The sequence below is a fragment of the Talpa europaea genome (genome assembly GCF_964194135.1).
Source record: "Talpa europaea genome assembly, chromosome: 1".
NCBI lineage: Eukaryota > Metazoa > Chordata > Mammalia > Eulipotyphla > Talpidae > Talpa > Talpa europaea.
The window spans coordinates 22962521-22987236 of NC_140073.1; the positions used below are offsets into that span (position 1 = coordinate 22962521).

Below are 24716 nucleotides of genomic sequence, written 5' to 3' on the forward strand. Positions count from 1 at the left end.
CTGTGATGCCTCCCTTATAAACTCAGTTGAGCCCAGGTGTACCCACTTCAGGTGCCCGCCATCAGGCATGCATTCAGGACCACAGGGTTCCCTCATCTATCCTAATGGCGGAAGGGCAGAAAAGCCTGATACTTTTTACCTTACCCTACAATCCACCCTCTCACGGTTTTCTGCCAGACAGTCTATGTTTCTCTTGGCAATACAACACTGCAGCCATGGCCCACAAAAACAAGTAATATACATCACAATAGAACAACAAAATACACAAAATACAACAGAACACAAATAATTCCAGGCAGGGCACCAACCAAGTGGCAAAAGACAATTATTGGCACCAGCAGAGGAACCACCAAATCTGCTGCTGAAGGCACTGCTCATACGAGGGAGGGGAACCACTCACGGCATCTGCTGTCACACACCAGGAGCCGTCAGGCTTCCTGGCCTTCTCTGGCTGTAGTCTCAGCTACAAGCCACACCCCGCATCCACCCCTAGGATGCACTCACTCTGGGATTGGCGATTCTATTCAACTGCTGGGGGTAATCGCCAACCCTCAGGGTTTCTGTCTGCGGTCGTTCCAATACTCGGCCTTCATAGCCACCAATGCCACACGCCGACCCCTGCACAAGCTCATGGGTCGGGGATCCAAACTCCACATGTGGCCTCTCTTGGGCCCCTATTCGGCTTGGGCTCCACCCCAAGCCACGTTCCCCACCCGTCCCCCAAGGATGGGTTCCTCAGCTCCTCACCCTCACTCGACAACAAGCAGGGCATCACCCAAAGGTGATTTTAAGAGACTCACTGGTCTCCAGCACACTCAGGCTGCTTAACAGCCGCTCGGGGCTGCTCAACTTAGCACCAGCTTTTGCCTTCTCAAAATTGGCTTTTTTCCTCCGCCTGGCTGCTGGGCATACACAGGCTGCTTTTGGCCACTGAGGCCCACTGGCCACCCCCAGATTCCCAAAAACCATAACCTGCCAAGGTCCTCCGCCTTCTGTCAGAATTGTCAGTCCAAGTCCATGAGTCCCAAGTCCATAGGCTTACTTCCTTGTGTCAGCACTGGCGAGCTCTGACTCGTGGTCCTCTTTCTTTCCCCAACGATTCTGCTGCCTCGGTGGTCTTGGGCTGGTCCTTGCAGCTCCCGGACCTTGTCCATCTCCTGTGCTGGCATGAGGCCTCCAGTGTCGTCACAGGCAAACAGTCTGTTACTCCTTAGTCCCTTCAGGTCTTCGGAGGGCTCCATACCTGTCTGCATGGATCATCTTGCCGACTTATGCCAATTGTAGGGGCAGGAGTGAGCACAGTGCAGGATCTTTATGATCCCAGCAGACCGGGTAAAGGAGGAGTCAGAGTCCTCAGTGGCTTTTGCAGATCTTTTATTTAGATTTACCAGAAACATGGCAGGCAGGGGTGCTGGGGGGCTGGGAGGCTGGCAGTACTCCCAGCCCCCAGCAAATCCTCACTCTATTTGGGCTCTCTGGCATTCTCTCTGCTTTTCTTCTCTCGGCTTCCGTTCGTTCTTGGCTTCTGCTGGCGTCCCCATGATGCCGCCCTTATAAACGCAGTCTCTCAGCCCAGGTGTGCCCACTTCAGGTGCCTGCCAGCAGGCATGCATTCAGGACCACAGGGTTCCCTCATCTATCCTAATGGCAGGAGGGCAGAAAAGCCTGATATTTTTTACCTTACCCTACAGCTCTATTGACCAGAGCCTTGGTGTTTGCAGATGTTCATCTACCTGACCCCTGGCATTTGACCTGCTCAAGGTCAACAGGAGGAACTCCATTTATTTGAACCTTTTGGGGAAAAATGTTAGCACATTCCCCCCCCCCCCGTGGGACCCTCGCCAGTGGCCAGGGATCGAACTGACGCTACAGAGGCTGCGGGCAGCCTCGCAACCCAGCGCTCAACCACTGCGCCACCAGCAGAGGCCCAATGTTAGCACCTTTTAAGAGTGTTATGCTTATAATTAGGTTATGAGATGTTGTTGTCTCATTTTCTTTCAATGTTTCATTGCTTAAAAAAAAAGTCAGCCTATTTTAAGGTAAGAGGAAAGATTCTTGTTTCCTGACCACATAATCATTTAATGTGGTCAAGCAAATAAATAAAGAGAACATATATCAAAATTTGGAAGAGTAGAATTTTTGGAGCTAGGACACCTAGATTTGAATTCTGACCCTGCCACTGAATCACTGTGGAATCTTGAGCAAATTACTTCTCATTCAGGAAATGTTGGCTATTTAATTTTTTACAGATTGTTTTTTCCCCCTTCTGGAATATTCTCTGTGATTAAAGCTAATAACCTCTCACTCATTAAGCAAATAATTATTGAGTACTTACTGTAGATAGCCGCTACTGTTCTAGGTCCTGGAAAGCAATAAATAAGTCCAGACCACTGATCTCGTCAAGGTCATATTCCAGCCTGGGGAAGACGGATGGGGTAAGAACAAGATGTCAAATGGTATGGGACGTTAAATGGTGGCTCCACCTCTAACTTGGATAACCTCTCTTGGATAAAATCCTTGCAAAAGTAATTAAGGATCTCAAGAGGAGGTCATCCTGAATTACCCAGGTGGACCCCAAACCCAATGACAGGTGTCCTTATAAAAGATAGAGGAGCAATGAAGAGGAGAATGCTGGGAGAGAGATGGTGGCGGAGATTGGAGTGATGCAGCCACAGCCAAAGGAAGCGTTCTTAGAGCTTCCAGAGGGATCACAGCCTCGCCCACACCTCCATTTCAATCTCCGGACCCCAGAAAGGTAAATGTCTGTAGTACACCATCTACTTTGTGATAATTTATATGGCAGCCTTTGGTAACATATAAATGGCAACACACACACCAAGAAAATAAAACAGGCATGATAGGGACTCGAGTAGGAACTGCTACAATGGTAAAGTCTAGAAAGCCCCATTGAGGAGGTAGTATTTGAGCTGCCCAAAATGTGGGTTTTGAATCGAAGAGAGCAAGTGCAAATGCGCAACCTGAGAGTGAAATTGGTGTATTTGTGAACCAGAAAGTCGAGGGATGAGGGATGAGGGATGGGAGGTGAAAGGGAGAGTGGTGGGAAATGATGCTGATGACGTGCTAACTGGGTTTTTTTCCCCCAATTGAAACATACAGAAAGATCTTAGTTACAATGGCCTGCAGATTCCCTAATAGCATAGAGAAAGAAGCATACATTTTATAGAGTAAGTAAATAGATATATTCTGGACATGCAGATTAAAAAAATCCAGAATCTTTCTAATCTTACTCCTATAATCCCATCCCACTGTTAAATTCTGTAAGGAATAATGATGTCACAGTACATATGAAGTTAAACAAGACAGGACACAATAGAAAATCCTCAGGGGGATTCTTTATTTCATTCACTTCCTATTTAAAAGGTGGAATTTCAACCTGTAGAGGTTGTTTCTACCAGTCAGTCAATGCCATGGAACATCACATGATCCTAGTTCCATGGTGTAAGACGTCCCTGGGGCAGGTGCAGGCACGTGGCTTCCCCAGGCCTGGACGTGCTGGGTTCCAGTGCTCCCCTAGCCAGCCACTCCTGCATTCCCACTGGTGATCACTAGGAAATGGATTATATCTCTAGTTACTTTTTCAAAGATCAGACTTCCTTCAAGTCGAAAAATTTCTCAAGTATAATTAAGTGTTTACCATTTCCTCATAGTTCTTCATGCCTGACATTCATCTTTTCCCTACCTCTAAAATTCCTTTCTTTTTCACATTATCTTTCTTGATTGCTTCTTATTATAAAAACAAAGCAAAAAAAAAAAAAAAAAACAACCCAAAGATGTGAATTTGTTGTGCACATTAGCAGATCCGTACAGAAAAATGCACAGAGGTTTTAGAACCATTTACAGTAACAGCTCAGAGCACAATGTCAAAAAGGAAGAATCTGAAGTATCAGACTTGCTCTAAAGTAAGCCTACATGGAATGATACCACTGGAGCTTCATCAGAATTTTCCCTCACCAATTACTCAACAGTGGTGAATGTAAAAATTTGCAGTTAAAATCCATAGCAGTCACTCCATATCCTTCCCCTCAACCCACCCAACTTCTGAATAACAAAGCTTTTCCAAATATTCTCACCCTTTAAATTTAATGGAAAAAGCTAGCAGTATATCCCCTTAGAGCAATGTAGGGGTCCCCTCTTTTACCCAGATTTTAATGGGCTTTGAAAGAATTCTTACTGAAACAGTAATGATGACTATTTCTCAGTAAACACTGAGTGAAAAACAATTTAACCCCAACCTAAGGTTATAAGCTTGCTTTTGGGGGGACAAACCACTGTAAATAAGACAAGTATACAACCATCTAAGACAATGAAAGAAAGCCCTATGACAGTCTGCCCCACGAGGGTGAGTGTACATCAGAGTTCATCGTGATTTTTTGTGAGGTCTTCCCCGTAATTGGTGGCTTGGCTTCCAACAAACATGTTCCAGTTCTCCAGTATCTCCTCTTTAGTTAGCTTTTCATCCTGTAGGAGAGAGGAAGAAGCAATGTCATAGAAGCTCTGATAAGCCCGAATAATGATTTTTTTTTTTTAAAGATTTATCTATTCATGCATACAAGAGCTGGAGTACAAGCCAGAGACGTAGAGTGTGAGAGGATCCACCAGAGACAGAGTGGGGAACAGAACAGGCAGACTGACTGAAACACACTGCTGAGGGGAGCAGCGGGCGAGACAGGAGAGGTCTGCCTCGCCATGTGGGTTGCTCCCTGGCTGGCCAGGGATCAAACTCGTGCTGCAGAGGCTGCAGATTGCTTCATAGTGCGGTGCTTAACCTCTTGCGCCACCAGGAAGGCCCAAGTCCGAATAATAATTTAGCATGAAGCTTATGTAAATATGTAAAACTCCACATTTAATAATTTAAAAACTGCCAGGTAACTCCTTTTTCTACCCTTACTGAACTGTAAGACCCCAAATTCAAACAGCTTCCTGCTATAAAATCTATGCTAAATCTATCTGGTAGGTCCTGGAATCTATGTATGTCTTCAAACAGTGCAAGCTTCCCCAAAACAGGCCTGGAAGAATTCTATTTCTCTTCTATGACCTGACTGCAAAACTGTCTTTTAGGAAGTGGGGGACTACTTCCTAAATCTTATTAAATCGTTTGGCTATTTATCAACAGATGCTGAACTTCTGGGCCTCAGAGCCAGCAATGTGATCTTGCTTTTGAAGTGTCAGACTTGCTCTGAAATAAGCCTATATAGAATGACACCACTGGAGTTTCATCAGAATTTTCCCTCACCAATTACTCAACAGTGGTGAATATAATGGGTTTTAATGGGATGAGCTTCCTTCTACCTGACACATCACAAACTCCTGACAATCCTCTGCCGACATTCCTGGCTGAAAGAAGGAGGCACAAGTCAGTCCCAGGGCAATGAAGGGTGTACTTCTTAAACCCCTGCCCTGTTCTTAGCAAACAAAGTCACCAGTTCTACAGTCTAGGAGGTGGGAGCGAAGGTAAGCGTGTGGCCTACAGATGATCCAGAAATGTCTGGGCCTCTTGAGCTCACCCTGGCTTATCATGGTCTCAACTCAAGTTTAAAGTTCTTTACTGTCTGGCAAGAATGAGGAAGTCAGTAAGGACAGAGCCACACAGGTCAATGCTATCAGCAAAGTGGTAAACAGAACCAATCTTATGTAAACCGTCTCTCCCTTTAATGAACCACCCCGGGAGAATGTGAAATACCTTGTTTTTATCTGACTCATAGACCAGGTGCCTGGCCTCAGCCTGCGCATGGTCATAGTCCTGAGGGAGGATCCAGTGGCGAATCTCATCTTGATCCAACTTCCCATCCTTGTTCAGATCTCGGAATTCATTGAACTGCTCCCTCTCCGACAAAACCCAGTCTGGCTCGGGTCCACTCTCCTCGTGGGAGAACATATCCGCTAGAAGGGAATGTTGTTTGGATTACGAAGATAAGTGAAATGTAAAAGTCAAAGAAAACCCAACCTCATGAGTTTTTTTTTTAAACAAGAACTGGGGTACAGGCCAGAGGTGTGGGGGGTGAGAGAATTCACCAGAGACAGAGCAGGGAACAGAACAGGCAGACTGACTGAAATACACGCTGAGGGGAGCAGCAGGAGAGGTCTACCGTGCCATGTGGGTAGCTGCCTGGCCAGGGATCAAACTCATGCTGCAGCGGCTATGGACAGCCTCATAGACTGTGTCTTAACCCCTTGTGCCACCAAAGAGGCCCTGACCTCATGAGTTTTTGCAAGGATGATGACCCATCCTCAGACTTAACCCGAACCCCTGGTGTGCAGTTTCTTGGGGCTGATACAATGAGAGCCGCTCGGTGGACTCAGAAGAACTGATCTTGCCCCTTTGATGAATTCTGGCTCTTAGTTCAGTAACTGGGATTAAGTAACTTAGTTCAGTGACCGAGTCTTAAGTTGCCTTGTCTGTAAACGGTGCCAATGTAAACATCACAGGGTTATTATGATGATCAAATAGGACACTTTCTGGGGAAGCCTTCTGCAATCCAAATTGGCGCTAGATGGGGGAAAACGAAGAATCATAACCACTTAACCACTATCAGGCACTTTCTGGGGCCCGGTTCCTGTATAAGTATACTTTATACACATTGTTCTCCTTTGATTTTTACTAATGATCCTATGAATTAGCCATTGTTCTCTCTGATGTATAGATGAAAACATGGAGCACAGCCTTGACCCCAGGACACACAGTCAGCATGAACTTGGGGCTACACAGGAGCACAGGTACTCTGCTTCCAACTCATGGTCTTAACCACTGTTTATTACTGCTGTTGTTTTTATCATTTCCCAGGGGGTTTCATATTTTATTGATTTACTTTATCCTTGTAACAATTCTGCAGGACAGAGCATTAATCTTCATTTTACAAAATGGCAGGGGAAGGAAAAAAGGCAGTAAATAATATGCATTGTTTGCTAAGTCACTAAAAGACAGGTGCCCCGTGGGCAGTTTGTCTTTAATGGAAGCACAACTTGGACATGTCAAGTGGCAGAGAAAGTAGGGACTGAGTAAAGGAAAAAGAGAGGCGGGACCCTTGGTTCAGTTAGAATAGATTCACACCTGACAATTGCACATTGTTTTTCTTAATTTTTGAGAAAGGACTGTCAGCTGCATTAGCTCATTTGTGCTTCATCCAATCCAGCAAGCCTGGGTACTATTTACTTCCATTTCACAGTTGAAGAAACTGAGGCTTATAGGGAGTAGGAGACGGTCCTAGGTCCACAGAGTTAGTTAAGTGGGGAAGCCAGGACTCCTAATACTAGGATTGTGCCTGAAGATTGCTCCTCCCTCCCCTGTAAATGAAAAGCAGCCGTTTGCTACACAAGTCCACACAGCAGGTCACCCTGACTGCAAGCTGCTCCAAATTCCATTTAAGAACAATGACCCCACCTCCTCCTTAGCCAGTGCAAAGAATGGAATGCTTCTTTAAAGCAAAGGCACTTCAAAGAGTTTTGCCCGACTCTGCACTGTTTCAATGCAGAGCCCAGAAGGACAGGAAAGAGCACATACTCTCAATCAAAAGTGCAATGTCGTTTTCATCAGCCAGCGTTTTCTGTCAGTCTAATTCCATCACCACTGTCAAGGCAAGAGGTCTGAGACTCAGAACCTTCCCTGCATGCGCAACAGGCACGAGCGAGGCTGTCCTGTGTGGACAGGAGGCCATCGCATAGGTTATGCTACAAAGGTGGCACCCCCAAGATCACTTGAATTACTCCAGTGAGACGCTACCTGTTACCACAGGCAGAGAACAGCATCTGATTCTTTGGCATTGAAGATCAAAGACTGATGGCAGAGACTGGGGCTCTAGTTTTACTAAAAGTTACTGATTGCCTTGATTAAGTATGTATACAGAAACAACGCTTTAGACTCTGACAACTGAATAGTCATTGGCCAGAGAAGGGGAGGGAAGGGAATGCATAGAAAGGGCCAAGAAGTCAGTGGTGGATGGTGAATGGGCAGCTGATAGCAGACTTGCTGGGAAAATGCCATCACAGACCCTATACAGCATTGTAAATGAACGTCAGCTCAATAAGCACCAACTAAGGAACTGGTACCCAAGAAAGTGCGCAGAAATTTAATTCATACATATGCACATATCTATATTCCATCCCCTAAATGACTGTTCAGCTTTCATTTTCTGAGACTTGGGAAGAGAAGAGCTGTCTGCAGCTGGAGCCAGGTGCCAAAGCACAAAGCAGCAGCTGGTGAGGAGCTAATGAAAGTTCCTAACGGCCTGCTCCTGTCCTTCACGCCTGCAGGACTGCCGGGCTGCAGGGAAGGGCTTTCCCCAGCAATGGGGGTTCTGACCCAGATGCATTAATTTGAGTCTCATTCAACCAATGCTCAGTTACCTGAAAATGCTCTTCTGGAGGGTGTTTAAATGGAGCCCTTCAGAACAGATGCTGGGTATGTGCAGTACTCCCAAGGAAAGACTGGAAACCAGGGGTGCTAAATGTCGCAAGCTACTATGGAGCTGTGTGTGCTGTAAAAGGATTTGCCTAAGCTGGATGCCTTGCTGCAGAGATCCTGGGCATAAGAACAGTTCTGCTGATCATGGTTGTGCCTCCTCGAGCTTCCAGGTCCATAATCAGGTTTGAGTCTTTTCCGAGGTTGTGCACACTAGCCTCACTATAAATCTGTAGAACTTCCAAACCCATTTGCAAAGGTAAAACTGGAGCGTGCTGAAAGGCACCTCTCGAGTGGCAGGGCCAGCTGCTGGCCAGTCTAGTGGTAGAGCCAGCCTTTCAGTCTCTTCTCCACTGAACGAGGTTTAATAATAACTCCCTGGTGTGACATCACTGGGCTGGGGTGACAAGTTCCTCCCTACTCCTTCTCCTCTGGTTAACCACCATTTGCTACAGCTGTTGCTGAAAGAGTGATCTGGGGAAAGTGGCCAGACGTGAGGGGGGAGGGAGCTGCCCATGTGGGCCAGCTGAGCATAACTCCAGCAGGACTCACCGATATACTCGTCCTGATCCACAAACCCGTCGCCGTTCTTGTCAATGTCCTCCAGAGTTTCCTAGGCAGGAAAAGGGAAAAGAGAATGACTATGGCTGCGTGCTCTCAGTGAGTCTGAGAATTCTAGTGACTGTCCTCTTTTGTCCAGCTTTTGTGACTGAATGCTTGGTGACATCTGGCCTGTCTCCTTATCTCCCCAGCATTTTCTCCTTATCTGTGGAAAATAGATAGTGATTTCTGTCCCTCTCCCCCCAACCCCCCAGCCCACAATTTTAAGAGCAGAAAAATCTCTTCAAATAGACATGTATTTGTAAACACACGGGTATTTGGATTTTATCAGTAAGCCCTGCATATACAACCATCTCGACTGAGCAGCCAGATTATCCCCTGGGGTACCTGCGAGGAACCCAACTTGAGGATCTCTGGGCCAGACGACCACAGAGACAGACCCCAGGGTCAAGTGCACCATGAACACCAAGTTGATGTCAGAAAAAAAACACAAAATAATGCACAGTTAAAAAATAAAAAGTATATCTGAATTTTTAATGTATTACATTCTCCATTAAGTGCATCTGACTTCTTAATTAGGTGTCTTGGTAGGCTGAATAACTGAGTCTACCATCCACTGCAATAGCAAGTTAGAGGCATCCTGGAGAAAGAACATAGCCAACCAGAGGGCAGAGCCAATCCAGAGCCACATAAGCCCTTTGTGGATAATTCTCCATCTTCATCATCCTCTGGAAAATTAGCCATCACTCATAGACATTAGGTGGTAAAAAGAAATGATTCTTAAGAGCCACTGGCCAGTCCTTAGGGTTGCAGGGCATGAGGATATAGCATGAGGCAAGAGTAGATTCCATCTACCAACCGGGAAACTCAAGCAGCTCAGAGCTGGATACAAACAAAAGCTTTAGCCACTTGTTTTCCAGCATTGAAGTGGAAGTATCTTGGGAGATCGGCCCAGCAAACAGGTGATGGCACTTATATACTGTTGTACAAATGAGGACATCTGGGACCTACTAACAAGATACCTTGGAAAGCAATTACACTCAAAGATCTCACAAGTAGAGCTATTCCTTAAAGCCTGGGCTGAGACTACCTACACTGGACTTGCTATAAGCAAGACTTAAGCTTCGATCGTGTTGAGTGGCTAGGCCTGGGCTACTGATTACAGCAGCTAGCTGCTCTGACAAATTTGCTGAGGAGACAGCTATTCCAAAGTGTTCTATTCCAGAGTCCTCCAACTGCCCTCTTGCTGAAGAACATTCTGTCTCTGGAAGAACCCTCCGAAGCCCCACACCTAAGGGAGCGCCCTACCCACCACAGTTTTACTGTAAGTTTCTATGTGGCTTAACAATCCAGTGGATTCCATCTCCATCTTTCTAGTTTCCTCAAAGCTGAAAAATGGGACAGAGATAGTTAGGTGTTCACTGCACTCATTTGCTCTCTCTGAGTACCCATCTCACCTCACCTTATGTAGCAGGAACCCGTGGGATATAAAAGAATGACACGTCATTTCCTGGCCAGAACAGACCAAAACAATTACTTTCTCATTCCCTCTTTTCCTTTGTCCCCAGCTGGCTGTTGCCAGGATGATCTTGAAGCCACAAGATGGAGGGACATGAGCCTGGGTGCCTAAGAGCACTTAGAGAACTGCCCAGAAGCCTCATCTGTGAGGCTGGGACCACCAGCACCGGACTTGCTGTAAGCGAGACATAAGCCTCGATTGTACTGAGTGGCTAGGACCAGGCTACTGATGACAGCAGCCAGCTGCCCTAATGTGCTGAGCAGACAGGACAGGTGTTCCCCTCCAGAGTCCTTCTCCAGCGCCCCTCAGGCTAAAGAACATTCTCTCTCTGTAAGTAGTGGGTGAAAAGACTTTACTGCAGTTTTCACCCTGGTCTTTTCCCACTCGAGCTCTCTATTATCTTACCAAAACCACAATTTCCTTCATATGCTCAAACTCCTCGGGGTGCAAAAAGGCAGTGAATTCCTCCCGAGTGGCTGTCTGGTCCCCGTTGAGGTCGGCAGCCTTGAACCGTCTCTCATCTCGTGGCAACATCTTCTTAAAGGTGTGATGATCTGAGCTATCGTGAAACTCAGCAGGGTTCCCTGCATGAAGGCGCAGAAACGTTTAAATGGGGCTGCTGAGGAAGGCATTTCCTCCCGTCGAGCATCCTTCATGCCCAAATGGGACACCTGGGATGAGAGGTCCTGACCTGCCGAGTCCTGTGAAACATTTTATTTCAGGATGTCTCTGGTAGCTGTCGCCTCCCACCCTCCCTAGCCCAGGCTGTCATGGCTCATCAGGGGCATGATGGCAGGTGGTTAAGAACACAGGCGTTGGATGCACTCATGCTGTATTTCTCTTGGCTGTACCTGCTTTCATCATACCATTCTTGAACACAACACACAAAGGGTCCCTACCACCCATGATATTTTGTCTGAATGTTTCTGCCTGGCCGTGAGTAGCTGTAGCTTCCATTCTCCTCAAGCCTGTCTCCTTCCTGTCTCTACCGGGCACCCCGGCCTGGATTACAAGATCTCCCTTAATGTGGCCATGAGTACGTGTACCTTCCATTCTCCTTCCTGTCTCTACCAGGCACCCAGTGGGTGTTCACCCTGTCCTTTGCACACACCCTTCCGTCATTCCCTCAAACCAGCCTCTACCCTCATTCCCTCAAACCATTCCCTCAAACTTGCCTCTATCCAAACCCAGCCCTGTATCCAAACTACTGCTGACTGCATTGCAGCAATTCTGCTCCTGCAGCTGACCCACCCACCTACCCCACTCATCTTTATCTCTTTCAATATAAATCCATCCTTCAATGCCCAGCTCCCAAACCACCCTCGACCAGATAGCCTGATTGCTCCAGCCCACTCAGTCCTTGACATCTGAGACTGAGCAGCATTTTGAAACTGTACACAGACATGCTTACTTTCTGCTTTGTCCTTTGAGTGTACCTCTGAGATCATATGCCAGGGAGAGAAGTAACCGAAGTCTTTTTTTATTAAACTCTTGACCTCTCGCCTTTTCACTACCTATGACTTCAGAGTAAGTAACTTGGTCCTGTCTTAGTAAGGAGAGGAGGCTGTTACACCAGCAGGCCCTACTAAAGAGGTTGTGACATCTCCCCAAAGGGGTGAATATAGTGAGAGAGTGAGCAGTCTCTGGTGATGTGGACCCCAGCTGTGTGACAGCTCCTGTGGCTCTTCTTACCTAGGTAATAACCATAGGTGGCTTGTTTGTATTCTTCCCAGGAAATTTTATCATCTTTGTCCCGATCATAATCCTTCCAGACTTTAGCGACATTATCATAGATGTATCTTTTCTGCACCCGTTTGATCCAGATTTTCAGCTCCTCAGTGGTGACAAAGCCATCCCCATCATCGTCGATTCGATCGACGATCTTCCTGTAGTCAAAAGAAAAAAGACCCAGAAGCTATTAAGGTTATATGAGCCTGATCCTGGGAAGGTCAAATGCCTGCAGAATCAAAAATGCATAAACATGAAAATAAAACAATGATCCCACAGTGCTAGAAAGGATCTTAACATTTATATTTAATTTTATATTTAATTTATATTTCATAGGATTATATGCCTCCTCTATCCCTACCTAGTGCCAATGCCCCTCATCCTGATAAACCTACAGGTGGCCTCAGAATCCTTCTCAACACAGTGCTCTGCAGATGGATACCACCGATTGGTTAAAGTTGATCTGAGAGATGAAACCCAACAATCTTCCCTGATGTAGCCCCTCATTTCAAAGTAATAATGGAAACTGAGGGTGCAAGAATTTGCATTTTCCAAGGTCACACAGCCAGCATTTAATGACTGGGAGAAGAACTCATGTCTTCTGGCTCTTGGTTCAGTCTAGATAAATAAAAAAAAAGTGAATTTTTTTTTTAAAATTTCACCACTTTGGACTCAAAGACTTGAAATTTAAAGTAGGTAGAGACCAGATCTTTTTGGTCACAGCATATAAAAACCTTGCCATCAAGGACACCATTCAAGAAATGTGACCTGCCTGCCCAGCACTGCAGAAGCCTAAACCCTATTCTTACAGTGAAGACCCCTAAGTCCACTGCTGCCTCCTGCTCACAGCTGGCCCAGCGGTTTCCCACTGCACTCGACCGAGAAGCCCCAACCCCTAGTCCTTAGCAAACACTGGGCCGGAAGCTCACCACGTACCCACATCTAGGCCAGAGAGAGGGTCTCAAGCCAGGGACGCCATCACTGTAGGGTGTTTGAAGACACCTAAAGATATTTCCAACGTTTAAAAATATTTTACCCTAATAGTCAATTTACCCAGGATGAGTCATGCTGGCTAATTAGGAACAGGTTTCATAGCTTTGGGGTGGAAGTCTATCAACCCAGTGGTAAAATTTCCTTACTGTGAACAGAAGTTATGACACAGCTAATCTCTGATTAATTGGAAGTAAGAAATGAATTCACTAGCACTCAAGTCTTCATCTCCTCCCCGAACCTGAGCAGCCCGAGATCTTCTTCTTCGGAAAAGTGTCAGCATCTAACACTTAATGTCTCCCTTCGTTTGCAATTTTAATAGGTTTCAAGACTAAAAGACTAAACCTCGGTATTCAGGCTTCCTTCTAGGAAATGACAGCAGACACAGCAGAATTCTCTCGACACTGAACACTGTTCAGCCAGCCCACTGTGTCCCAGACGCTGCTCCAAGCCCAGGGAACAGAGTCTCAGCGCTGTGGAGACCTAGCGTCAACCGTGTACAACCTTTTGTGGAAACGACAGCCTCTGATCTATGCCAAAAATATAACCAGGATGCCCCTCAGCCCAGCGCATAGTAGGAGCTTAATGAATATTTGTTACAAGAAGTAAGATCTTAATCTTACACTTCAAAAATCTCAGGAGAAACTGGGAATGGCAAATGCTATAATCAGAATGCCTGGATCCTACTCCTGTGTGACCTTGGGCAAGGGACTTGCCTCCCTGGATCTCAGTTTCCCCGGCTATAAAGTGGAAAACCTATGTTACAAAGTAGGTTGTGAGGAATAAAGGGGAGACTATGCGCCTGTCTTCACTGAGGACCGTAACCTAGCTCCCAGGTGGAGGGAGAACTCAAGGACACCCATCAGGTACAAGATGTGAATGAAGCCTTCAGACAGAGCTGAGGGCAACCTGGAGATGGCTGCCAGCAAGACTGTCCAACTCTGCTGCAGACCTGGTGGCCCCGTGGGAATAATGGTCCACAGACCTCAAGAGAAACCAGAAATCAGGACCTGCATCTGGATCACTCTGATTTTAAATGTTGGCAAGTGTTCACATTTTTCCTAGGACTGCACAGCCCCTTTGTGACTTCGGGTTGCCAATGTGACTTTGCAGCCCCCCCCCCCCACCCGGGGTGTTAGAGCTGTCACATTTTCAGAACCTGTGGACAAGGGGTGACAGAGTCGCCCAGATCCAGCAGTCCAGGCTGCTCACATTTGGCCCCATCCCAAACTGGGTCCTTGGTTTCCAGCTCTCTGCCCTCCACCCCTCTAACCCAGATCTCCCTTGCAGGTGAGCAGCACAGCCACTGCCCATCCAGAGACCCAGATGTCATCCCCATTACCCCTCCATATTGAGGTAGGGGCAGGCACTGCCAGTTCCCCCTCCCATGTGTCTGGACTCACCCTCCTGCCACCCGGACTGGTCATGAGGGGTTCTGGTGTTCACCACCATCCCCCACCCTGTGGGTTCTATCTGTGCCTCAATTCTGTTCTCTGCCCTGCTGCTAGTCTGACCTTCCCAGCAAGTTTCTGGGATGATGACATTTCCGCCACACACAGGATAGCCTCTAATCTCCCACTCACAAAGGCCTTTCCTGCTCTGCCCTCGATTCCCTCTCTACTCCCGCCTCCTACTTCTTCCTAACACTGTCCAACACCACTACCCCAAGGCCCTTCATCTCCCAGAACAGGTTTTATAAACTTTGTACACCTGGCAACCTCTGGATCACCCCATAAGCTCTGCTCAGTTGACATCCCCAACCCCCCAAGATCCTCTCTCCAAGCTAAAGTCCTAGAGCCTCCTCTTGGATGTGGTCACTGCCGGTTTACGGGCTGCCATCCCAGCAATTATGTGTGTGTCTGCTTGTGTTTCTCTCCTCCAGGTTTGATTATAAGTACTTATAAAAACTAAGCATAAAGTTCCCTTTGTACCTGCCAGATACCTAATGCCCTGGCTGGCACACGGCAGCCATTCAAAGGTTTGTTGCATGAATAAATGAAGCTAAGATGTGTGTCCAACAATCAAAGGCAGACCAACTCCACCAGGCCTTCTCTCACCGCTGCACTTATGGGTCATTATGAAGGCATTAAATTGGAACCTGTAGGATGGCAAACTACAGCAGTTCTCTACATCCCAAAACCTCCCCCGCCCTGTGATACGGCTGCCAATGGCTGCCATTCAAGGCCCAAGAATAAATCCGTTTCCAAGTGTCTCAGAGCAATACAATAGACTGAACTTATTAATGGCCCCCATTGTTAAGTCTCAGACACGAAGAGAAAGTACTTCTCTGCAAAATAAAAGGTGATTGTTTGGAGGTGACTTTGAAGTTCAAAGATCTTTTTATCAGAGCAGGCAGATGGTGCACCTACACAATAGGTGTAATTTAGCTTCATACGCTAACCAGCCACATTGGCCTTTGGTGGCCCCCATCAGCACAGGGATGGCTGTGTTCTCTTTTATGCAGCAGGACATGAAGAGCCTCCACCTCCAGGGGCCCCCTCCAGGAGGCAGGGCCACTGGTATCCTCCCCAGCCCAGCCTCCATCTGGGACCAGGCTGGGTGCTGATTCCTCCGTGAAAAGGTTTCTAGATGCCTTTGCACAATGCCGGTGTGTGTGTCCCCAGAGGACCTGAAGAGGGTTGACTGGGATGTTACAAAGTTCTGTTTCTCAGGTCTGGTTCCTGATTTACCTGCCTTCAACAGGGAAATTCGCAATCCATCACCACACCACCCCTAGCTTTTTGCCCTCATTTATCAAGGGACGGGGTGCCTCTGTAGACATTGCTGGAAACAAACTAGGGGGCCAGTTTCCATGTCCCGTCCAACTCCCATCTCCTGTCCCCCAAATCCCCTCCCCTCTCAAAAACAGTCTTTTTACACACTGCCACTTGATGAGCTGGGCCATTGGGCTAAAGGCAAGAATACCCCAGCACTGACTGGCCCAGGAGCACAGCTATCTCCTCCATCTGCCCCCTTCACCTTCAATCCACTTCTGTCCATCCTTCTGGGCGTCTCAAGTCCTCCTCTACGGGCCAGGAGGAGAAGCGAGAAACTAGGAGGGTTGGGAAGCACTCAGGCCACTAAAAAGCCACCCTAGACAAACTCTTCTTGTTACTCTCTCCCCTCCCTTCTGATGCAACCAAGGGAGGGGGCGGGCCCTCGCGGGCCCGGCTCCCGCGGCTGCTGCCACGTTCTCGCCGCCCAGCGGGAATCCACCCCGCACGGGGCGCGGCCGCGAGCTCCACGCGGAGGTCCGGGGTGCAGCGGGCAACTTGGCACCGGCCCGGCCGCTGCGCCCGGCGGCCCCGGCCCCTCTCCACCCCCCACCCCGCCCCACCCGCGCGCCCGATTTCGCTTTCGCTTTGCGGCTCGCGTCCCGCGTGGCTCCGGCCCCGGGCGCGCCCCGGGCACCCCCCGGGCACCCTGCGGCGCCCCCGATCGCGGCCTCACCCCAGCCTCTCCTTGCTCTCCTCCGAGGTGAGCTGGTCGAAGGTCTTGGAGTCCTCCTTGCCCAGGAAGGCCTCGTGGTCGTACTGGAAGCTCTGGTTGTCCTCGGGCGGCCGCTCGCCCAGCTCCGAGTCGGGCCGCACCACGCGCTCCTTGCGCACGGTGGGCTTGGCCCGCAGCGCCCGGGGCGCCAGCGCCAGCGCCAGCAGCAGCCCCAGGGCGAGCCCCAGGCTGCGGCCGCGGCCGCTGTGCTCCATCGTGGCGAGCAGAGAGCGGCCCGCAGGGAGGCCCCGAGCGCGCGGCGAGGGCGGCGACTGGGGAGTGGGGACCCGCAGCGCGCGGGGGAGGGGACGGGCCAGCCCCTTGGCCAGCGCCCTCCCTGTGCCAGAGCCGAGCAGCGCGCCCCGGGCGCCGGCGGGGAAGTGGGGCCGCCCGTCTCACGAGCCCATTGGCCGCCGGGCCGCGGGGGGAGGCCAGGGCCGCGGAGCCACGTCGTCCGCCCGGGTGGTGGGCGCGGGCCTCGGGTTTCCCTCGGCCCCTCCCCGCGATCTCGTCGCGAGGGGCGGGCCCAGGCGAACCCGACTGGGGACTGGAGGGCTTGGCGGCGGAAGACCGGGAAGAAGTTCTTTGTCGAGCAACAGATGTGCAGGATGAAATTCCCTCTTTTCTTCCGGAGAGCTGCGAGGAGGGCTGGACTCTCCACCGGACCGCGCCCCAAGACGTGGGGGCTTCCACTAGGCGATCAACCCCACCCACCCAAACTTGGAGGACGGTTGCAAACAGGAGAGACTGGAAGTGTTGTAGAGCAACCCCGATACAAAACGGGGTGCCTGACTGTGGGTCCTCACCCGCGCGCTTGAAAGGACTTATCAGTGCTCTACTGCAGGCACACGCGAAAGGTTAATAAAAGATTTATTTACAAGGGAAGGGGAAAGGAGGAAATGTACAGCTCAGGGTAAAAAGTGGGAGACAAAGTTTTAAATGAGTCCTACCCGATCCCCCGATCAGGAATTCCAAAATGGCACCCTGAGAGCTGGCTGCAAGCCAGGAGCCGTGAAGCAGGGAGGCGAGCGCTAGCGAGGGCCCCAAGGCCCACGGTTTGGTTTTTATATCCAACCTGGCTGCTTAACTCCACCCTCAGGTCCCAGCCACCCTCCCTTTGGTGGTGATGGGATTTGTCTTTCCCAATGTCTCGATGGCTTTAGTCTGGACTGGGGGTGGGGTCCACAAAGCCTGCATGGGATTAGCTCAGGACATCATTTCTCCCTAACAGAAGGAGGCCAAGGTAGAAGTCCCTGAAACGAGGGTGCAAACTCAAATGTAGCAGAGGGGCATGGAGGCAACTGCACTTGGACCCAGGGCCCCAAGCTGACGGTCCTCTTTTCCAGAAGAAATCAGGGTTTTAGCTATATGTTTTCACTTCCAAGTGATGGCAACTCAAAAGCGCTACAGGATTCAATTAAATCTTTGTGCACTGGATCCAGAGTAGTGCTACCAATACAGAGACGCTCTACAATGTTCTACAACAATGGAAATGTCCTTTATCCGGGCTACCCAAAAGGCAGTGGTTACTGAGCACAAGACATAGATAAGGTGACTGAGGCTCCGAACATTTAAATTTAAATCGCCACGTGTGGCTACTGGCTATCAAATTGGGCAGTGCAGAGCCAGAGCAACTGATTCTTTTTTATGTCACAACCTTTTAAGGCTCATTGAAGCCCATAGACCCTCTGCCAGAAAAGTGCGGTTACTGGCATGTTTGGTTCAAGTACCAGAAGTATAATGGATCTTCTGAAGCCCCATTTGTGAGCCCCAGGTCAAGAATTCCTAGAAAACTTGGACTGGGGTTGAGAGGAGCCCAACCCCCACAATTGTACTCCCAAAGGTTATTTGGTTTTTTGTTGTTGTTGTTGTTTTAGCTATCCCTGTTTCCCCCACCCTAGATAGTCTAGATAAGGTCACAGGGCTGTGCTTCTGGCCCTTGCAGTAAGGACATCAGGAGTGTTCGACAGCACTATAAAAGCAAGTATGCAAATCTTATGAAGACTGGGTTCAGTCTAGTAAAATCACCCTGGCCATACGTTGGACTGGGTGCTGAGGTACAGTGGGGAATGAGATGGTCATGATCTCTGCAGAGCTACAGTATATGTGAACAAATATTCATTCATTCATTCATACCATCCATCCGTCTGCCCATCTGTCAGGGCTATGGTAGATACTGGCTTACTGAGCATTCACAGATTGCTTATCAGTGTGATCAGTGCTTAGGAGGGAGCTTCAGTATCATGGGCCAGGGGCCCCTACTTAGGGGCCAACCAGGGAAGTCCTCCTTCAGAAAAGGACATCTAAATTGAGACTGAATGTGAGTAGCACAAGCCAGACAGTGTGGGTGTTGGTATGTGAGAAGAGGATCAAGTCCTGTGTCAGCTGGCAGAGAGAATTTAAGGTAACATCCTTGTGACCTGTATATCCCCACCAGTTGGCAGAGACTAGGGGTGCAGTCTGTAGTCCTCATCACCTAAGCTGACTTTTCATGGCACAGGAAGTGTTGCACTTGATGCCAGTCATGTCCCCACTGCCAGTCTAAACTTGAATTCCTAGTGGCAGGGAAGTATTACTTAGGGCGTGTAATCGCTCCCTGTTAAAAAGCAAAGGCCTTGAGGGAAGTTGCTTAGTACCTTCTGTGCTCATCAGGCAAGCAGGATATAAATTGTTGAACGAGGGGAGAGAAGAAGGAATGGGAGACAGAATATTCTAAGACTAGAAAAAGAGGAGGAGGAATAGGAAGGCAATGGGAAAGGGGTGGAGATTGGAGACAGTTGGCTGGTTCACAATTTGGGCAGGCCTCAGCCCCTGGGATTGATCACAGCTCTTGGGACAGCGCATTGTCATTGGCTTCCTGCCACACACTGGCAGTTTTTAACAGTTAGATTGTTCCAGAGGTACGTTGGCTCCATTGGGAATTATCAGAGAATTCTAGCTTTCTTGTGTGAATCCAGAAGAACTATCTTTTCTGCTGGGCTGGCATATACTCGCTTCCTTTATCTTTTCATTTCTCCACCATCCTATGAGAGAGAGAAACAAATCCTCTAAACCAAAGGATTAGGAACAGTAGTAATATTAGTCAGGGTATTTCATTGTGCAGTTGTTTTCTTTTGCTTTTAAAATGGCTTTTTATTTCTCCCCTGGGCCTCTGTGCCTAAGAATGTTGTCATCTCACAGGTTAATCTCCATGCTTTGTCTCTTTTTAAAATCCCCATTCTTGATAAGGCAAAGGAGTGACTTTTATAACAGAGGGTGGAACCAGTGGAGAGGAAAGCAAGTTTCAAGTCGGTGAGTGGGTCAGTTGGGTATACTGATGTGCTAGATGTGACATAACTACCACAAACATCCAAGCAGAAGTTACTAAAACAGTAAGAAAACTTACAAAATTTTAGATTAGATCCATTTCAGATTGGTTAGCTCAAGTGGCTTGATGTCATCATCAAGGAAGAAGATTTTCTGTTATTTTGTTGTTGTTTTGTGTTTTTTTTAAATAATAAATTTTATTTTTATATTCCCCATACAATTGCAACCCCCCCATTCTGATCCCAATCCCTCCCCTCCCGCCCCCCACCCCCCCAAAAGTGTCCCTGGTTCATAGTTTTTTGTTGATTCTGATTTTCACTTTCTTATAGTTATTCATTTTCCTGGTCCCTTATTTAAGTTTTCTAGATTCCTGCTATGAGTGAGACCATCAGTATTTTTCTTTTTCTTTCTGGCTTATTTCGCTGAGCATGATCCCTTCCAGCGCCATCCATGTTGCTGCAAATTGCATGTGTTTATCTTTTTTGAATGCTGAGTAATATTCCATGGTGTATATGTACCACATCTTCTTGATCCAGTCATCTATTTTTGGGCATTTGGGTTGTTTCCAAAGCTTAGCTATTGTAAACAGTGCTGCTATAAACATAGGGGTGCAGGTGTTCTTTGGAATGGATGTTTCTGTGTCCTTTGGGTAAATACCTAGGAGTGGAATTGCTGGATCATATGGAAGCTCCATGTTTAGTAGGTCCAGAAATCTCCACACAGCTCTCCATAGTGGCTGGACCAGTTTGCACTCCCATTGTTTTGTGTTTTGTTTTTTTCCTGACCTTCCTCCCTTTATTAGAAATTAGGAGCAATGCTTTTAGTGTATTTCCCTTCATATCTCATTGGTTCAAATCGTGTCACATGCCTATGCTTGAGCCAATGACAGGCAACAGGAATGGAATTTCCACGGATTGATTTAGATGAATGCAGATTCATTTCCTGGAGCTGAAAGGCTCACATCCTCTGCAGCACCAGTATATTGTTCTGTTAGCAAAAGGACAAGCCAAATAGTGTGTCTTCCAGGAAAAGTCATGTTTAACTGCTTTCAAAGCAGTGTTTTAAAGTGAAGTGTTTAAAAGTGCCTCATTTTACCTCTTTCTACTTCTCCAACATCCAAAATTGAGATTTATGGCCCATGAAGTACCTTTCCCATGAAGTTTTCCCTTATATTTACAATGAGAAATCATTACTTTTTCCTGAACATGCCCAGATCTTTATACTGAAGCATGATACTTTTCATAGTGTTTGTATTAATATCTCAGGTTCTCCTCATTCTGAATTTATGATATGATCCATGCTAAGTTCATAAGTCCAGAAACTAGCACATTTGCCTTCTTGGAGAAGTTGATTCCCATAGGACAGATTTGCCATGAGACTGGGAACTCCATATTTTTGGTTTATCACTATAAACCCAGTACCTAACTAGTGCCTGGATCACAGTACATGCCCAGCAAGTATTTTGAATAAACTAATGGAATAATGATAGCTACTGATTTCTGCTTTTGGACAAGATAGGGGAGGGGCTAGATTTACCCTCCCATTTGAATCAAACAAACAAACAAACAGCAGACAAAAATATATGAAACAACAGTTTTCAAGGCACTGGACACCAGGCAGTGAAGGACATTGGAAAGAAACACTGTGAGTCCCGTGATTGCCTCGGCTTGTTGTCAGCCAGAAAATAGAGACTATCAGTAAAGAGATAGAAATTATAGAAAACAACCAAATGGAAAGTGGCAGGTTGAAAGTGTAATAACCAAAAGGAATAATTTACTTATTGAATAAATATCCAACAACGCTATCTTTCAAAAGTGGAAGTTAAATAAACTTCCACTCCTAGACAAACAATTCTTATATTTAAAGTAGATACTGATGGGTTGAGATGTATAACATAAGTCCTGGTGCAAAGAGTAAGGAAATAGCTAAAAAAATATGCTGGGAGGGGCCTCCCCAGAGGTGCAACGGTTGAGCGCTGGGTTGTGAAGCTGCCCTCAGCCTCTGCAGCGCCGGTTCAATCCCCTGCTGCCAGGCGAGGGTCCCACGTGGTGCACAGACCTCTCCTGCTGCCCTCTGCTCCCCTCAGCAGCGTACTTTGTCCTTCTGCCTGCTCTGCTCCCCGCTCTGGCTCTGGTGAATTCTCTTACCCTCCCACACTTCTGACTGTACCCGGTGCTTGTATAAATAAATAAATTTTAAAAAATGCTGGGAAAAGAATCATTAAAAATATGAAAATATTGTACTAAAAAACAATCACTGGGCCTCCCCTGTGGTGCAGGCGGTTGAGCGCTAGACTGCGCTAGGCTGCCCACAGCCTCTGCAGCGCCTGTTCGATCCCAGCCGGTGGGTGAGAATCCCACGTGGTGAAGCAGACCTCTCCCGTCTCACCCGCTGCTCCCCTCAGCAATGTGTTTCAGTCAGTCTGTCGTTCTGTGTCCCCCCCCCCCCCCGTCTCTGGTGAATCTTCTCACCCTCCTGCGCATCTGGCCTGTACCCGGGTTCTTGTATGCATGAATAAATAAATCTTAAAAAAAAAAAATCACTTCATACAAAAGAAAGCAGTAAAGGAGAACTAAAGAACCCCAAAAAAAGAAAAAAGAGAGAAGGAAATGTTACCACACATAAGTCTGACTCAAAAGCAGAAGAAATGATAACTGAAAGGATAAATAAGTAAGATTTTTTTAAATTATTTAAAAAATTAAAATTTAAAAATTATTTAAAAAAATAATTGCCCAAATAAATTAGTAACAGTGTATTGTAGAGTTTATAGCCTGCATATGAACAATTGTATCAAGACAAGGCAAGAAATGGAAATACATCATTTTAAGGTTCTTATACAAGAAGTGGTGCTATGTTGCTTTATGGTAGATTGTGATATAGTAAAGATTAAGCACTAACGGCCAATTACAACAGGAAAGGAATTAGTGTGAGTTCTTTTGTTAAAGTTTCTACATAGTCCTGACCCCTGAGTCCAGGCATGAAACATAGTCATTCATTGTGTTGTCTTGAAACCATAACTCCAGGGAGTCTGGGGACAATTTTTACCAACTTATCCATACTGTTCATTGAACTCCTGGAGGACTGTGCTGTTATAAAGCAAGAATATGCCCATAGGACCAAGGGAAGTCACTATTTTGGGGTTCTTGGGTTCTGGGGTATACTTTATACATGATAGTATTTATGATCCAAGAGATACACTGAATTTGGCAATGCCCTTACAGAATGAGAGACAATAGGACATCCTTCCGACCTTTCCAGACTCATTGCTGTGAAATAACCTTGCTTATGTTGCATGTTTTTGATGTGTTGTAGATTGCATTTCCCCTGTTGTATGTTTATGAGCATTGTCATTTTGGGTCCTGTCAGTCATCTTTAACGACTGTTTAACTTCCATTGTTACTGTAAAGAAGTACACTATAAACCTTAAAGCAACACAAAAATATTAAAGCAGAGTTATAGCTAATGAGCTTCAAATGTCATAGAATGAAATCACATAAACTATCCAATTCAATAAAAGACAACAAAGAGAGAGTCCAGGACAAATATGAAACAAATAGCAAGATTAGATTCAAACCTAATCATATTGATGATTATATTCAAAGTAATTATTACAAACATCCCATTTTAAAAGGCAGAGATTGTCAAATTGGGTTAAGAAAAAAGCAATAGTCAGCTATATGCTTCCTACAGGTAGTGTACCTTATATATAAAGATACTGATAGGCTAAAAGTATGAGGATGGAAAAAATGTTCCGTGCTGACAACTAATCAAAAAAGTTACGGTAAATAGGGGCCTCCCCGGTGGCGCAGCGGTTGAGCGCTGGGTTGCGAAGCTGCCCGCAGCCCCTGCAGCACCAGTTCGATCCCCTGCTGCTCCCTGGCCACCAGAGGAAGGTCCCACATGGCGCACTGACCTCTCCTGCTGTGCCCGCTGCTCCCCTCAGCAGTGTACTTCGGTCCTTCTGCCTGCTCTGCTCCCCGCTCTGGCTCTGGTGAATTCTCTCACCCTCCCACACTTCTGACTATACCCAGTGCTTGTATAAATAAATAAAAATAAATCTTTAAAAAAAAAAAGTTACGGGGGCCTCCTCGGTGGCGCAGCGGTTGAGCGCTGGGTTGCGAAGCTGCCCGCGGCCTCTGCGGCGCCGGTTCGATCCCCGGCTGCTCCCCTGCCACCGTAGGAGGGTCCACATGGCGCGCAGACCTCTCCTGCCACCCGCTGCTCCCCTCAGCAGTGTACTTCGGTCCTTCTGCCTGCTCTGCTCCCCGCTCTGGCTCTGGTGAATTCTCTCACCCTCCCGTGCTTCTGACTGTACCCAGTGCATATATAAAAACAAACAAACAAATAAATAAATAAAACATGCCTCTATAAATAAAAAAAAAAAAAAATTTAAAAAAAAAAAAAAGTTACGGTAAATATACCAATGTACATTTCAGAGCAAAGATTATCACCAAGGATAAAGATTACAAAATTACAATCACACAGGGATAAATTAATCAAGAGAACAATACTAAATGTTTATGTGCCTAGTAGCACTAGTAGCAGAGTTCTGAAACATATTAAGCAAAAAGAAATTTAAAAAAAAATCTCCCTCAATAACTGATGAAACAAATAGGCAGAAAATCAGCGAGATATAGCAGACTAACATGCTTGATTTGATTGACATTTTGGAAAATTCCACTCAACAACAGCAGAATATATATTATT

The 24716-nt window shown here is 47.1% G+C and overlaps 1 protein-coding gene across 1 annotated transcript; it reads right to left on the minus strand.

Annotated features, from left to right (window-relative positions):
- Window positions 1-4371: 4371 nt before the first annotated feature.
- Window positions 4372-17070, minus strand: RCN1 (reticulocalbin 1; the record flags this gene model as incomplete). The annotated part of the gene is made up of 6 exons (XM_084228995.1): window positions 16665-17070; window positions 12189-12382; window positions 10902-11080; window positions 8969-9029; window positions 5702-5901; window positions 4372-4479 (listed from the first exon to the last, which is right to left on the minus strand). The coding sequence occupies exons 1-6, from the start codon at window positions 16916-16918 to the stop codon at window positions 4372-4374; spliced, it is 996 nt and encodes a 331-aa protein (XP_084085121.1). The 5' UTR covers window positions 16919-17070.
- Between the last annotated feature and the right edge of the window lie 7646 nt (window positions 17071-24716).